Source organism: Hirundo rustica, chromosome 3 (assembly GCF_015227805.2).
Source record: "Hirundo rustica isolate bHirRus1 chromosome 3, bHirRus1.pri.v3, whole genome shotgun sequence".
In the NCBI taxonomy this organism is placed as follows: Eukaryota; Metazoa; Chordata; class Aves; order Passeriformes; family Hirundinidae; genus Hirundo; species Hirundo rustica.
In genome coordinates this window covers 54,091,552-54,108,048 of record NC_053452.1, presented here as the reverse complement: position 1 = coordinate 54,108,048, position 16,497 = coordinate 54,091,552, and the positions used below count along the sequence as shown (strand labels likewise).

Sequence of the window (16,497 nt, the reverse complement as noted above, 5' to 3'; positions counted from 1 at the left end):
CCAGCTCATCTACCTGTAAAACTGTGCTCTATAGACAGCCAAAATCTGCAAAGACCTACTACGTATATAGCTGGATCTCTTCCATGATGTTATTTGCAGAGTAGCCCCTCAAAACGTGATGTAGGCAATGCTACAGGGAGCTCAACTGAGTGGAAGGCAAGAAGTTTTTAAAACCACTTTGGAGTTAGGGAAGTGTGACAGACTTGAGAATGTGTAGTTACATGTGCTTCAACAAGTCTAAGACCTCTACCTAGGATCTTCTTCACCTCCACATTTATTGCTCCAGCATTGCTGGAGACACTGGCTGGAGAGCTGACTTGAGAGAAACAATGTCTTGTTAGCTAAGACTAGCTGGAGTTTATCAAAAGACAATAAAATCCACCAGTCCAATCAAACAAAAAAACCCAAACCACATGTCCTTTTAAAAGAAGAGCTGGGGACTGAAAATAGTTCAGCTTTCACTTTGACTAAAATTCTTTTTCCCTCCTCCTTCAAAGTGGCTTGTTTCACCATGGAAGAGAGAAGTTTTCTGATAGCTGGATGTATTTTTATGAAGTCTGGCAGAAAACCAAGGGGTATGTTGAGCGTGGTACTTCCTGTTGCACAAAGGAGTGTTGCAACTTTGTTAAAATAAAGTGTTGCATAAATCAAGCAGTTATCAATCTCTGAACGTCTCTTACAAGAGAAAAGGTACACTTCCTATAAAGAGAGTTAGAAAGCTTGCAGAAAATATGACCTCTCTAGTTCTTCCCAAAACCTAAAAGCAAGGAAGGAGAGAGTATTAAGCTAAACTGCATAATTTGACTGTTTGGGTTTCGATACAAAGAACAAAGAATGTTTTAGCCTGTACTGGGAAATGGTCTGTAAACTTCCTCCATGGTAAAACAAGGAAGAAATAAGAAATGAGGCATTATATACAAAATGAGAGACACCTCCTCTGGTTCCTCAAATGCATGAAGCAGCAAGTCTTGAGTCTGGCCATTCCATCCAGTTATGCACTCACTTCTAGAAAATGCCAGTTACACTCTCCTCCATTGGAATTTCTTTTACTCATGGTCAGGAGGGCACGTGACTACCTGGGAGATCTCCAGCCAGCTGTGGAGCACACTGGGTTGGTTCTTGGGACACCTCAGATGTCACTGCAGCATAAACTCTGCACAGGACTGGCTTGAGTGAAGCAGAACTTAACATTCACAGGTTTCCACTATTTTCCCTCTCCTGTAAAAGGAGCTATAATAAACCTTACATGCAGGATACAGTCAGGCTAGCAAAGCCTAAAACATAAGGGCCCTGCCAGAGTAGCTCTGCTAGCTGACAAGCAGGCCAAGAAATCACCTTGTAGTTTTTAAAAATAGCTTGCTTCTTCAAAACCCCTACAGTGGTTCTGCTGTTCCAGTTGGGCCACTCCCCATACCTGTGAAAACCTGTTGCCTCCACAGGCTTTATCTGAGTGTAAACTCCACCCAAGATAAGGGCCTAGTGAAAGGCTTGCTCAACAGAACCGAAGAGAGAATGTATGGTCTTCACCCTTTCTGGTTTTGTACTGCACAATTCTACCTCAACCTTCCCTTGATATGCAGAAGTACACCCCAACAAGGTATGAAACATGGATAAGGGTTTCCAAACATGGGTTTTAAACCCACGCCACTGGATATAAAGAACATATCTCTGTGAGGAGGTCTATCCCAACTGTGCTACAATAAGCATTCTTCAGAAATCCCAAAGTACCCAGACAGCAAGCTAAAATAGAAGTATCTTGAATCTGAAACATCCTGCCTTTTCCATGTTCTCGGGATTTTGAACTTCTCAGCTGAAAGCAGAGAAAGTAGTTTCTCTTCTGTCAGAGAGATGACCCTGACTCTGAAAAGATGTAAACATTAGTTAATATATATAAGGGAAGTGCTTGGTGAATGCTTGTCATAAAGACATACATACAGTCTAATCTAAAGCATTGCTTTTAAAAGCTTGGTTTTCATTAATTTGGATTTTCATACTGTCGGAGATAAAATCCAATTTCTTTGTTTTGGATTAACATGAAAGGGATGAGGGAAGAAGTTACCCTGATGCCATGGTGGTCATCATGAACAGAATCATAGAATGGCCTGGGTTGGAAAGGACCTTAAAGATCATGTAGCTCCACCCCCTTGCCATGCACAGGGACACCTTCCACTAGACCAGACTGCTCAGAGTTCCATCCAAGAGGGCCTTGAACTGGAGCAGGCTTCCAGCATCCACAGCTTCTCTGGGCTACCTGTTCCACTGCCTCACCACCATCACAGTAAAGAATTTCTTCCTTCTATCTAATCTAAATCTGTTTCTTTCAGTTTGAATCCATTCCCCCTTGCCCTGTCACTACATGCCCTTGTAATCAGTCTCTCTCCAGCTATTTGACAGTTCCTTTCAGGTACTGGAAGTTAGGTTAACCCCAAAGCCTTCTCTTCTCCAAGCTCCCTAATCAATTTGGCAACTCTTCTCTGGAAGATCAAACAGCAGGTATTAGTTCCATAAAAATGCAGGTGTGTGGTGGTTTTTTTTTTTTTTTTTTTTTTTTTTTTTTGGGGGGGGGGGGGGGGGGCGGTGTTTGGTTGGTTGTTACTTTTTTTTTTTGCATTCCAGAGCAGTAAGTAAATTTCAGTTTTATAACAGCAAGCTACTTAAGTCAATAATAACAGTTTCACAAATAGCACACAGTTTGTTTTAGTTGTCTTTATCTGACCTTTGCAGGCCCATCTTCAAACAGACCTGGATATTGTTAAAGCATTAACAGGAAAGATAACAGTAAGGGAGGAGAGTCTTGGCTGCTCAAGACCTCCACTTTCCTGGGAATCCCTGAAGGCAGGCTGCACTAATCTCTGCTCTGTCCTGCTGCACAGGGGCTTCTTACAAGGCATGCTGCCTGTAAATGCTGCACAGAGATCACAAACTTGTCTGGTTTTCCAGTATTTTGACAAACTCAAACACCTGTGGCAAGTGGTTCCTCGAACCCAGCATTTGAATGAGTGCAGCCATGCCAATGCCCTTATCAGCCACCTGAAGACCTGATTCTGAAGAGTTTTATGCATAAGAGCAACATTTCAACCTCAGAAGTTATTAACCATATAAGAGCTAAGCAGTATTTCAAAGCAAGAGATACATTTTTATGTGCTACCTATAGTGTCTAAATATTTTAGATCCCTTGTGACAGTTCATCATCCAACAGGCTAGGAAGACAAGCTTCATTGGAACATAACATATCTGCAAGGGTTTTTGCTGTTTTCTTTTACTGTGATGGAATTTAGCGATCTTAGTTCAGAGTGGGGCCATTTGATTAGGAGGTAGAGAAAAGAAAGATAGGTTTGGAATCCAGTCTTAAGAAAACACTATAGTCCAAAACATACTCCAAAATTAAACAAGAGCTCACACCAACCCTTCACTGACCTGGTCAAAGAGCTGTTTTCCTGTAGTGTTTGGCTGGATGGCAAACTCCAGCTCTGCATCCATAGTAACAACTCGAACGTTGATCTAAGGAAAAAAACAAAAACAAAAAAAAAGCATTGTTTAAGATGTATTGAAAGTTATTTCTAGGTGTTAACACAGTACTTTGTGTACAAGAGTCTCCACGCTTTGATGCACTCCCATAACCTCTATAATAAACACACTTAAGCCTCAATTAGAATCATGTTATCACACCAGCAAACTTAATTGGGGCACTCATTCTGCTGTTTTAACCAAATTACTCCACAGGTTTGCCTACTCAACACAGGATTGGACAGATCTTCTGGTTCAACAGGAGGGTATTTTAGACCTGACCCTTTCCAGGCCTAAACCCTCTTGGACCTGGAGCTACTGTGAGTGCACAGTATAGCTGCCTGCAGGCTATCCCTTGGATTACGAAAGCCCCTAATGACTAAATTAAATTTAAGACTTATAATTTAACTTCCATTTATATTAGAGCTGGAATTAATCTGAGGTTTTAAAGGCAAAAGGCTACAGATTATTCTTATAAAGCAATCAGCATTAACCTGATAAACATTCATTCTTTCCTTCATAAACGTCTACTCAGCACATAAAAACAGCAGTAGCAGGTACTGAATGATACTATAGGGCAGGAGTTCAATTACCTCTTGCTGTCAGTGAAGAAACAACATAACCAGATTTACTGCAATGGCACTAGACTGCAAGGGAGAGGTTACTACTAAATGCAGAAGGCAAGAGTGGTTAATGACTAGAAAAAGTCTATTAGCAGTTAATCAGGATGCAAAAGCAGCAACTAATCTTGCAGGGAATGGCATAAGGACCAGTAAAATGGCAAATCAGGAAAGCATTATCTCCAACTGTTCTGACTGTAGCTTGCAATATTATACTACTTCTCAAAAAACCCAACAATCCCAAAACAAATCTAAAAAAACATACATGTTTTTTTTCAAGTACGGTTACGTTAACAACTAGATTTTTAGCACCGTATTTTAATGAAAATGGACAAAAAAAGTGGACATGTAAACACAAGGCCAGACAACAGGCAGATGAGATTTCAAGACAATTTCCCACCAATTTGTAGATGCCACATTACAGAAAGCCAAGACTAAGACACCAGGAGAGCCTGGCACACATCTGAAGAAATGAGAAGTACAAGAGGCAGGAAAGAAATACAATCACTCACTACAAAGCTTTGGCCTTCAGCAGTTCCCAGAAACTTAATTATGTATGTTTGAACTCGAGGATAAATATCATGTGTAACAATGTTACAATGAACACAGAACTGTGAATAAAACAAGTTGCTTCAGCTAGTTTTAGTATATTACGAAGCTTTGCACTCCTTTTTCAGTGAGACGCTGAATGTTTAACCAACCTGCTTCAGTTCAGTGGTGGACCTGGCAATGTTAGGTTAATGGCTGAACTTGATCTTAGAGATATTTGCCAAATGAAATGATTCTATGAAGTCGTCAAGTATCTTTATGGAGTTGTTTCTTTTCTTCTGTTCCCACATGACAGAGGACCCTCCCAAAGAAAGATGACTGAAGGCAGTTTGCAAGTCACAGGACTCCAGAATTGAACCAGAGAAGATGACTTAGTGATGCCACTTTCCAGCTGTGTTTTTAAAGCACTGTCCTTTAAATTAGGACTTAAAAAAAATAAAAAATCTCTAAATACAAGATGGAAGAACAAGCAAGAAAGTAAAAGGAGCTCTTGGAAAACCTAACTGTAGGATTTGGGATGATAACAGAGCACAGAATTATGCTTAACATTTTCCTCCCATGCCTTAAGAGCCAAAGGTTTCCCAGGAAATGTTTCCAATGTAGGAAGGGAGGGGAAGTAGTTCAGATATCAAATTCTCCGGAACAGCAAGTCTGCAATTCAAAGATGTGACCTTAAAAAACACCTGTTGCTTAATCCCTCTCAACAATAAATCCCTAATCATATTCTAATCCCTTTCTACCCACTTCAAGAAAACATATGCTCGTCGTCTTCAGTTTTGTGCTGTGCAAGTTATTTGTACTTCTGGCTGAAACACCACAGAAGTGTAAAGTAAGTATCAGTTTACCAGCTGCAGAACTTAAAAGGAGCTGCTTCTTACTCCTTACAAGAAAACCTGCAGAATGCTGACTGAGTACAAAATTCCAGCTCGTACCAGTATGTATTTTCTTCTATCTCTCCTCAGTGGTTATCTGCTAGTAAAAAAAGTTAAACTCCCTAGTCCTGTTTTACTACAACCATCAAAAGACTGTAGGATCAGCTACATGGTGAGCTATTTAGTGCTAAAGCCACATAGCTGCTACATATTTTAAGAATTATTTTAGCATTAAGACCAAAAATTGTTGTAATCTGCTTTTCCACTTCAATCATTTAAAGCCAGAAGCATGCAGGAACATGACTACTTGGTTACCCAAAAAGCTTTCAAGAACATTTGGGACCTGCAGAAAAGGTTAATTTCTGTGTTCTTTAATGGCTGCATAACCATCAGGACAAAGTGGAATTGCCCTGGTGTGCCCTCAGACAAACTGCCAGCCACATGACTGGCAGAGCAAGAAGAGACAGGGCCTTCTGTCCCTTCAATGAGTTGATGACTGCCTGGAAATATCCTTTGAGTCTCTTTCCTGCCCTATTAAGCCCTCCTGCCTCTCATGTCCAAACCTTAGCCTTGACTTCAAGAACATAATGGTTTTAACAGTGTTTCTAAATGGATGTCCTACAACGAGTCCATACAGACTTTTAGCCACAGAGAAACTCGTAGTAAAGCAGCAAACAGAGCATAACCCAGGTGAAACCCTGGTTTAGACAGCCTGAAGAAACCTTGATGCCTGTTACACTGAGAGTCGATCACTTTGGCACTCATCTCAGAGCAGATGGAACTCCCCATGGCGCCAAAACGATTAAATCAACACCCAAGGTGCTAACCAATTCAGGTGTTGTCAGGGAGGAAAACAGCAAACAACTCAAACTAATTCCCATGAGCAACAAAAAGAGGAAGACACAGTTAGGACAACTTTCACAAGTCCTGCTCACCCTGTCTAGGCAAGGTATGTCCTTTGTAAGATCCTACAAAATCCTGGCAGTAATCCAGGACAATATTGAAGCCATAACCAAAATGAAAACAGCTTTTCATTTTTAAGAGCACAAGGGTGTGGAGGGAAGAGAACAGCATGTGGCTGTTACACATGAAATAAGGGTTATATCAAAAAAATATATGCATTTATGCCCAAAGCATGCTAAAAATCCTGGACAGTAAGAAGTGACTTCTTTCCCGATAGGCCAATGTCATAACACTTTATTATTCTGGAGGTTGGAAATAGATTATATTTAAGGTCCCTTCCAGCCTTAACTATTCAATATTTCTACTTTTATGTCTGAAGCTTACACTTAAAATGACAAATAGGGCCTTTAAGATTTGCTTGTGCATACAAAAACATCACAAAATGCAAGTTTTTCCTCTTCCCTTATTTTAGGATGCATAAAATTGCTAACAAATTTGATGCAGAAGGGAAAAGGCATGCTGCTGTAAAGGCAATGCCATTTGCATTGAAATGAAAAACTCTCCATGAAGCTGAAGAATTTAGTACACTGAAAGACAGAACACCGGTTCCATGACTTCGTACTGGACTGTAACATATTGGCTACTTTACCAACTCTAGCGAGAGAATGGAAGATGAAGGCCAGAGCTAGAGAGAACTTCAGAGTAGAGTTTAAATGGTTGTAGCACTACGGAAAGCAATGGTAGTTAGAATGGAATCTTCTGTGCTTTACCAATGCCCTTAAGTCATGCATTTGTTCTTTTGTTGTCGCTAAAACATCTTTTCTAATGCAAAGTCAGTAGATCAGTCTGTGGGGCAGGTGCAGCCTTTCAGAGTCCATGCACATGGGTAGAGTAACTTGAAAAATTAAAGTGCCATTTGAAAAACATTCAGAAAACAGTCTCTTAAGGAGGTAACACACTGCAAAACAGCTGAGTGGCACCATCTCTGTGGAAGACTCAAGACCCAGATAGGAACCCAAGAAGACATTGACCGTTCAACCCCATCCTCTCACAAACACCCAGTTTTCAGGTGTGTTGGACACTATGATGCACAACTGTAGTGGGGTTTTTTTGTTTGTTTTTGTTTTTGACATTGGATTCTTGAGCGCCCTGGTGCAGAACCAGTCTCTGATTGCAGGTGACACGGTATCCTTGAAGTTAACCTCTGCTGATATTGCAGCTCCACTGAAAAACATCCCACTCTAAAGGGAAAAGGGCAGGGAAGACAGGGAAAAAAACCAAACCACAGCTCTCAGACACACCATGCTATTGTGGATGTTTTGCACTCTGATGCATGTAATCTAATAGTTCACTTGCATAATAAAATAGTTCAGTGAAACCATGAAGTTGTGCAAGTCATTTAAATAAAACCATACAATTTATTTTCAGTGAATACATAAGATAAAGGGCACTAAATACCAACTTTTACCCATTAACACAGGACAAACCGGTACTTAACTGTGTCACTTATCACTATCATTAGGCAGGTCTAAATGCCTTAGACAATGCTCAGGAATGTTTTCTTCCTCTTTCCAAGGAGGAAGACAGACCAGAGTCTCCTAAACAGCAGGTTTCCAAGCGCGGTATCTTTCCAAGTGGTGGCAATCAGCAGTGGAGAAACCTAGATAGTCATGCCTTATTTCTTCAGTCTCTGGGTGTCTGGAAATCCCAGGAGACATTGTTGTGTTTAAGCAAATCAGCCACATTTTGAAGGCTGTACTGCACAGCACATTCATGAAAAACAGTGTGCAGAGCTGTTAAGCGTTCTTGCACACACACAGACTGTATCGATATGGATTTGTTTGTGCTGAAGGAATACAGAATTTTTAACAAGGAGGAAACAGTGGTATTAATAATAGCATTAAGAAAGTAGTAGCATTAATCCTCACTTCTGCAGGTCTACTCTTTCACCAAGCAAGCAGCAACTAATGGAATAAATAATAGGAAAGCTTTTTGGCCTGGGCTGTAATGCATCTGCAAGGACAAAGTAATCTCATCTTGACCTTAGCAACCAGAGCTGCTCATAGACACATGTAGTGATTAAGTATCTGGTAATAGGAAAAACAACTTCATGTAGCAGCATCAGAAGGGCACTAAAACTGCTCTCTATTTTCCCACATTCCATTCAGTAGTATTCACTGGTTCCAGGTCCAACAACAAAGAATGATATTGTCCTAACTGATGGAGTAACTGTTGTCCCAGCTCCTGGAAACTGTTATGGGAAAATTTTCAACTTTGACAAGGGAAAAAAAATCCTAGCGGCTTCAGAGCTAATCTGCTAACGCTTCAGCATCTGCATTCCTTGGTCCTCCACAAGTTACTTAAATCAACAGGTAATGGTTCAGAGACTGTGCAGAGAAGACAACTCTGAGAAGGTAAGTAGCACAAATAACACAGAAGCAACTGCAGAAATATTAGTTCAGTTTATGATATACTTCTTAAGAATTTATGAACACCAGCATATCAAGAACACAAAATTTGGAGACAGTTTTGTTTCTTCTCTGACAGAATAACCTGCCTGATGGATCAAATAATATCTAACAACATATTTAATGTGGTGCCATACAACATAAACTAGGCATACAACAAATCTGAGCCATGTGAAATTACAACCAAACGACAAGTTGTGTGCCTATATTCTCCATAGTTTCTTTAAGAGCAGGAGACAAATGTCACGAATATCAAGCAAATTATCAATTCCATTCACTGCTGCAGGATTGCCAATACACAGCTTCCCTCCCAGCTGGGCTCAGCACCTTCATCTTGCTGCAACTACTGCAGGGAAACATTCTGACCTCTTCCTGTCAAGTCAAGGTCTTGAAAAGGGGATGCGAGTGTGGTGGGATTGAGAGAATAAGAAAAAGTTCTCACAGTCCCTGGAAGATGGAGTGCACTTACAAGATCATTGACAGCACTTAGTCATGAACAAATAAGTCTTTTGGTAGGACAGGGCTGGAATTCAAAGATGTTGGTAGATCTGAAAAATAGCTACAAGTGTTACACTTGGAGAGGTGAGAATGGACAAGAGGCAGAGATGAACAAATTACAGGCTTTCAAACAATGGGCTACAGCAGGACTGTAGACAAGGATGTGGTTTATTATAATCCCCAGAAAAACACCACATTTCCTGGTGTGATGTTATTACATAGAAGGGAAAATTACATTCTTGAGTGTATTTGTCACCGGAAGCATTATAGAAGGTGACTATTCTGTTCTGCCTGCCCGATGACTTGCTAGATGGAATGCCGACACCCAAATTAGAATGTTTCTTTTGGAAGGAGGCAAGTTAATCAAGGAAAGTCTACACATATCAACAGGTCAAGTGTTTCCTGGGTTGGTTGCCTAACAGTTGCCAATTTTTTTTTTTTTTTTTTTTCTGTGGGGGTTTTCTGTTTGTTTCAAACTAGATTTTATTTTTAAACATGTCACTGATCCCTTTCCAAATGGGAGTTGTCTGAAACACAACACGTTTTATAAAGAAGACTATATAAACTTCTAAACCCACATGGAGAAAACCAGCAAAAAGCCCTCTTACTGCAGACTGGGTAACATGACAAGAAACAATAATTGCTGGAGTGGTAAGATACTATGCTATTACATAGCCACTTCCATGCAGCCTTCAGAAAACACAGGTCCAAGTTCTTCCCAGTGCTACATTTTTATGATTTAAAGGATGTCCAAAAACCTGAAATGAGAAGGCAAATGACGGACCCACGACTTCTGGGGAAAAGAAAATCTGATTTCTATGAGAATGGGAAAAAACTGCACAGCCCAGCAATAAAAAGCCTTTCACACACTGCTGTTCTGTTCCCATGGCAGAACCTCTCATGCACTGCCTGCCCAACACGGAGCATTTCAGAGAGGGCACTGTCAGAACAGCACAGCAGCCATGAGCCTTCCCTTGCACTCTGGGGAGCAGTTTGCTGACCAGGAAGAAAAGAGCAGCTCACAAAATGTGAATAAGGACGGCCTCACTGGCATCCTCTTGGCTGACAAGGCAAGCTGGTTGCACCCATTTGACCGACCGAGTTTCTCAGCGTACCATGCTAAATCAAAAATACTCATCTGTGAACTGAAGGACGTGTTCCATTTCAGATCTCATTGTGTTAAACATTGCTTCCTCATTGCAAATAAATGGGAACATAAGTCACGTTCCAATGGAATTCCTCAGAGTCTATGAAGCAGTCAGGTACTGCTGCATTTGCAACAGGTAAAATTAGAGCTGAGTAGGCTGGTCTTTGTTCCTTAAAACCTTGCCTACCTTCCCAGGAGAGGGAGAAATACTACTGAGGTTAAATTGAGTTGTATATAATAATCTATAACCTAGGAGTTACTTTAAAATTGTCCAGTAAGATCGTTAGCCTTAACTACTAGTCAGCTTTAATGCAACAGCTTGCAGAATCATATTTTTGGGGGTACTAGTTCTCAGTATTTTAGGAGCAATAGCTGAACTGAAATTTCTTAAGTTTAGTCAAGGCAATAGGAGCCCAGGTATTTGCTGCTCTCATGTATGGTGAAAAACACTTATGACTTCTTTTGTAGCAGTGTTTTCGGAAGAGAAATAAAGTTCTTTGAGGTGAAGCCAAGAAAAATTTTGGAGTGAAATCTGAAATGTAGACTTCTGGATAAAGTGGAGGGAGGGGGGTGGCTCATGTGAGCAGGAAAACCTTCAATACCCAGATGTAGGGAGTCATCCAGAAATTCCAGTTTTAACAAAGTGGGTGGAATTTTCAGAATGAACTTCCCCCTCCCTGCCTACACCACAAACAAGTCACAAGAAAGCAAATCCATTGAGTTTGGTATTGCAGCCATGTCACTTAACTGTTCTTTGTAATATAGCATGAAACAGTCCTTATAATTAAACATGAACATAATCCTAGAATGCAAATTCAAACTTTTTTATGTTTAGATGTGCAGAAGATGCCAAACTAAATTACATGCCTATCTCAGTCCCCTTAATGAAGGCCTTCTATCTCTTCTGTCAGCATGTAATAACTGCATAGTAGGCATCTGCGTGAAAAATCAAGAAGCAGTCATGGCTGCAATTCAGTTCTTTATCTTAGGTCAAGCAATAACACTTTGCATGCCAAAAGATCATGAAGATTTCATGCAGGTGTGGCAAGTGCAAGTGACAGTACATCTCTGATAGCCCTGGCTCCCAAATGCCTAGACCCCAGACAGACTTCCAGCATTCTCCACCTCTGGTCATCTCTGTACAGTTAACAGTAACTTCAAAGTGAAACGTAAAACCAAGCAAGCACTATTCCCAGGGGAAAAAAAAAAAAAAAAGAAAAAAGAAAAAGAAAAAAAAATCTTTCTCCAGTCACTGAAGATTCCCCTCAACCCTTTCCTAACAGGCAAACTGCATCATTCTGTCTCAAGCTAGGAACGAGTTGAAAAACTGAGAGATGGAGGCCTATCTAAAACTTTAAAATTCAATTTTTTTCTTTAAAGTGAAATTACATAGGCACAGCTCTATGTTCTGGCAAGACATAAAGCAATACAGAGTAAGTCTGAAAGGCCCCAGGATACTGCCCTTGAACAAAGCCCTGTACACTTAGAGAGCCCAGGTGTTTTTCATGCAAAACAGTTGCCTTCACTCTATGCAAGGGATGTAAAAATGATTTACTTTGAACATGATATTACGAAGAAGCAGGAGGGTTTATGGCATTTCATTGAAAAACATTAATGTTCACTTTAAAGACTCTCTGATGCTGTATAATAGTTCATTAGCATTTTCAGAATATCTGGGTACAAGCAGCAGTCTGTTCTTTAAAGGAGGAACACACAGCCAGTGACAACAGGCTCAACATAGCACCACTGCCTGGAAGTGTCACTTGCCCTCAATGGATGCTAGGATGGATTTAGGAACACAGAGTGCAGCAACAATAGCTCCTTTGTACACAGAGAATAAATACAGAGGAAAGCTAGAGGCCACTGGATCAAACTCCTGCATACACAGACTGTTTTATCATGACAACTGTTGCATCTAATTAAAGATAATGAAGTTGTGAGTCTAAGGCTTTACACATGAAGTTTACAGCAAGACCCACAAACAATCCTCAAATAAGCTTTATCTCAAGAAGTTGCTCAGAATCCAGAACAGATCAGATCTTCTGCTGTCTTCCATCAGAAACATAAGCATGGGGACAGGTGCAGATAATAGAGAGGTTTGAGTTCTCAAGTTTTATCAATTGCAGAGTCTTCTAAACAATTTGACATCTCCAATATTTATGCTACATAAAGCAGTATCATCCTTCTGCAATCCCCTTGAGGGAAAACAAAAAAAAAAAAAGTGAGTATCTTATAGTCTTGATCTGGAACACAAACATCATTTTATTCCTCTGCTTGGCTTTTTCACTTGGGAAGCAACAAACACCCAATTTCTGCAAAAGGTGAACTGAACTCCACAGTACCAAATCTCAAAAACCAGAGCAGGATTTGAAGGTGTGAATAATCTAAATAAAAACTACAATAGCCTCAGATCTTCCCCTTAATCCAAGCACCGATATTGGTGCCTTTTACTCCAATGCTTATGCAGAGATCTATGTTCTAGAGGGCAATGTGCATGGAAAACCCAGAGCTATTACAGAATCAGAAGTCTGACAGCGGCAACGCAGCCTGACAGCACACAGCTCTCAACACTTTCAATAGACCCTGTGGGGGGTGGAAGAGCAGTACATTACAATGGAAAAGGGTGGGCTGAGGGAACACAAGGTTTATCTGTGACTTACTCTCTCACAGGACTATGACCAGGGATTTTAAGGCATCCAAGAAACAACTACTGGAAAAATGTTCTCAGTAACTGTATTCCTCCCAGATGGAGAGGTTACAGTATGCAAAGCAGTATTTTTGTCAGATGTGAACTGGAAGAAGGTCAAAGATGCTCAAATAATTATCATGCAAGGATCAACTAAGCTAGCTAGGACTTCTCAGTTTGGAAGACAATTAACTAAGGCTAGGACATAAGAGCATATAAACTCCTGAGCTGCCTAAACAGACTAGATAAGGAACGTGTGTTCATGGCTCTACCAACAAAATAACTACAGGGCATCAACACTGAACAAGGAAAAAACCCCACCATATAGCACTGTAGCAAGGAGGTTTGTAGATAACTTTCCAAACAATGTGAAGGTTATTTAGGACAGCCTTTGTTAAAGTATACTATGGATGCTGGAGTTCACAGGGTTTCAGAGCAAGACTGGACAAGTTCACAGAAATCCATTTAGTAACTCATTATATAGGACCTTTCAACCTCCAGTACCTCAGAGGAAAGCAATGGTGCGTATCTTTGAAATACTCTTCCTCAGGCACTAGCTTTTGGCCAACATCAGAGGTGTACCATCAAGCTACAAGGGCTTCTGCCTGACCTACAAGGCCAGCCATGTTCATATAGATATCAAAGTGGAAAATGAAAATGAACTCCATTTACTTAGAAATAGCAGTGCAACAAGTCACACAAGGCCCAGCAATGCTGTTTGTTCATTCTGCATTCTAGATACAAATCCTTTTGTCAGAGAGATGTTTGTTTGATATTCCACCCTTTTGTTTTACCTGTTCCATATCAGCCTCTTTCATTTTATTCACAGACTTCAGTGGAACACACTTCATGGCATTTGTGAAATTTCTTAGTGGGGTTATGCGATGTGATCACCTCTAACAGCTCGATAATCTGATCCATGTGCAATACACTACAATGCTTCCACTTCTCAAGCAGGTACTTCAAACAGCATGCAACAGGTACTATTTGCTCCCTGATAAAAGTAGGTCATGGCAAGTCCTGGAATGTCATCTAAGCAATATTGCTTTTGAGCAGTTACAGATAATAAAGGAAAAGTGATTGCAAGGATTGGCAAAGTGCCCATTCGTTACTCCTAAAACAGCTTAAGGGCTTCTGAGATGAAACTCCTCCCACTCCCCTCACTATAGATGTGTGATGGCAAACAAATATGCTCCAGTGGTTCCCAAAGTATACCCTGAGCGCAGCGAGGGCAGAAAAAGTACCTTTCAAGAGTTTGTCTGCACAGCTGTGACAGTCGTTACGGAGGAAAAACTATTCGCCCCCACACTGAGCTCACCGAGTATCAATTATGCAAATCACCCCACCACACACCACTGTTTGTGCAGCAGGAGCCCTGTACACTTATCTCTACACAGACAACAAGTTAAGCCAGCTAAGTGTATTCAGCTAGGTGTTAAAGAACAACTTTACCTCCCACAAGTAACTCTGAAGCCCAGAACTTGTGGTACAGGCAGTCATCACAGTAGAAGTCATCTACTGGGCTACACAGGCTTAATTCAGGTGCCTGGGTTCAAAGGTGAGATTTTTTTAGTGTCCACTTCTTCAGGTAGCAGACAGCTCATAGACCGGCTCTCTGCATCTACACAGCAGTGGTCTCTTAGCAGAACTGAGCCACTGTAGAGTAATTTCGTAAGCCTGCTCAAGATTCAGCAACAGGACATCTGTCCACTCATCCCCGGAGAACTCTTTCTCACACTCATTTCACACTAAGGTCAGAACAACCAACCACAGCAAATGTGGACTTCTTCACGCAAAAACAAGAGGAAGAGACAGTGATAGTGACACCTCAGAGTTTTACACAATAGCTACATCACTTGCTCATGAAATGAGAGAAGTAAATGCACACAAACCAAACAGGGCAATCACACACTCCCCTCTCAAAGGAAGCAAAAGGCTACAGGCCTAGTGTAGGGGAGTGAGTATCTCTTCCACTGAGCCTACACAGTAGGTAGCCAAACACAAGTCCAAGGTCATCAGCAACAGTTTCTCTTACTCAATTAGAAGGCAGAGTCCTGCATGTTAATGCTAAGAGTCAGGATTTTTCTTTAATGGACAGCTGTTACTGTGAGCCTCAGCTGAGCACATGGCAGCTACTCACGCCCTCTCAAAGATGAGAGCAGATGCAAAGAAGGCAAGTGAATTTCCCCACTATGAAGTAGGAACTAGAAAGAGAAACAAAATCTGGATCTGAAGAGAGGAGCAATGTGGAAGCGGCATGGTTAGTTGTTAGACTGAGCTATGCCTTGTTTCCAGCCTCGTATTAGCCCTCTCCTAGGTGCATACGCTGCTGGTTCTTCGTACTTCTCAGCTCACAAGGTAAATGTTATCTGTTGCAGAAGCCAGGCTTCAAAAGCGAGCACACAACACAGCTAAAGTACATTACTTAACAGTGTGCAGCGTGGTTCAGTGATCTTGGGCAGCACTGCCTTCCATCAAGGTCAATCGAGTGATTATGGGATTTACAGTGCAAGTAAAGCTCTTTGGGCACAGTGTGCCAAACAAGAACAACACTGATGTGGGAATCTTCAGCAGCCATCAAGAAGTCTTATTTTCAAAAAGTTCTGACATATCACAGCTTTTTTTCATGGACAAAGGAAGATGTTCATGTGGGTGGAGGAAGAGAACAGAACAGGAAGGCTTATCTCCCGCCTTTTGACCTTTAAGAGGGCTAAGAAATTCTTTAATTAGTGACTAACATAACAGTTAACACCCTTGGTTTCTCTGTAGCAGCTAACATCCCACAACAGAACTGTCCTCGGAAATGCTTACTCAGCTCATGCAGTAAATAAGGGTTTTGGCAAAACTGTGAACTCATTCTCTTATAACTTTATTCATTTCCTTAAATTTATTACTCAAAGAATCCTACACCTTTCTTTTGCAGCAGTGAGTGACACATTTGGCATACGTAAGGGAGTCCTTACATTTGGCAAATGGAAGCTTCCTTGGGTTTCCATTTTGCCCCAGAGTGATTATACATCTCCTGGTATCAAATGCACCATACACTGGATCACCCGATAGACTGCAACTGGTGCTTACAAAGGTAATATTTTATTCTTGGCTAAATCTGTAGCCATCCATAAACTAAGAGCATTTTAATTGATTGTCAACTCTTAAAGATATGAAAAAGTATTTTTATTTCAGTCCAGTTACAGGAATCTGCTGTAAAGAGCTCTGAGATAGAACTACTGTGCGTAGTTAGAAGACA

General features: G+C 40.9%; 1 protein-coding gene across 1 annotated transcript in view; it reads right to left on the bottom strand.

Annotated features, from left to right (window-relative positions):
- The window catches only part of EZR (ezrin), a 36,698-nt gene that overhangs the window by 15,500 nt on the left and 4,701 nt on the right, over positions 1-16,497 (bottom strand). Inside the window, exon 2 of the mRNA XM_040057585.1 lies at positions 3,418-3,501. Coding sequence (XP_039913519.1) covers positions 3,418-3,501 — 84 coding nt within the window. The remainder of the gene's footprint in view (positions 1-3,417; positions 3,502-16,497) is intronic.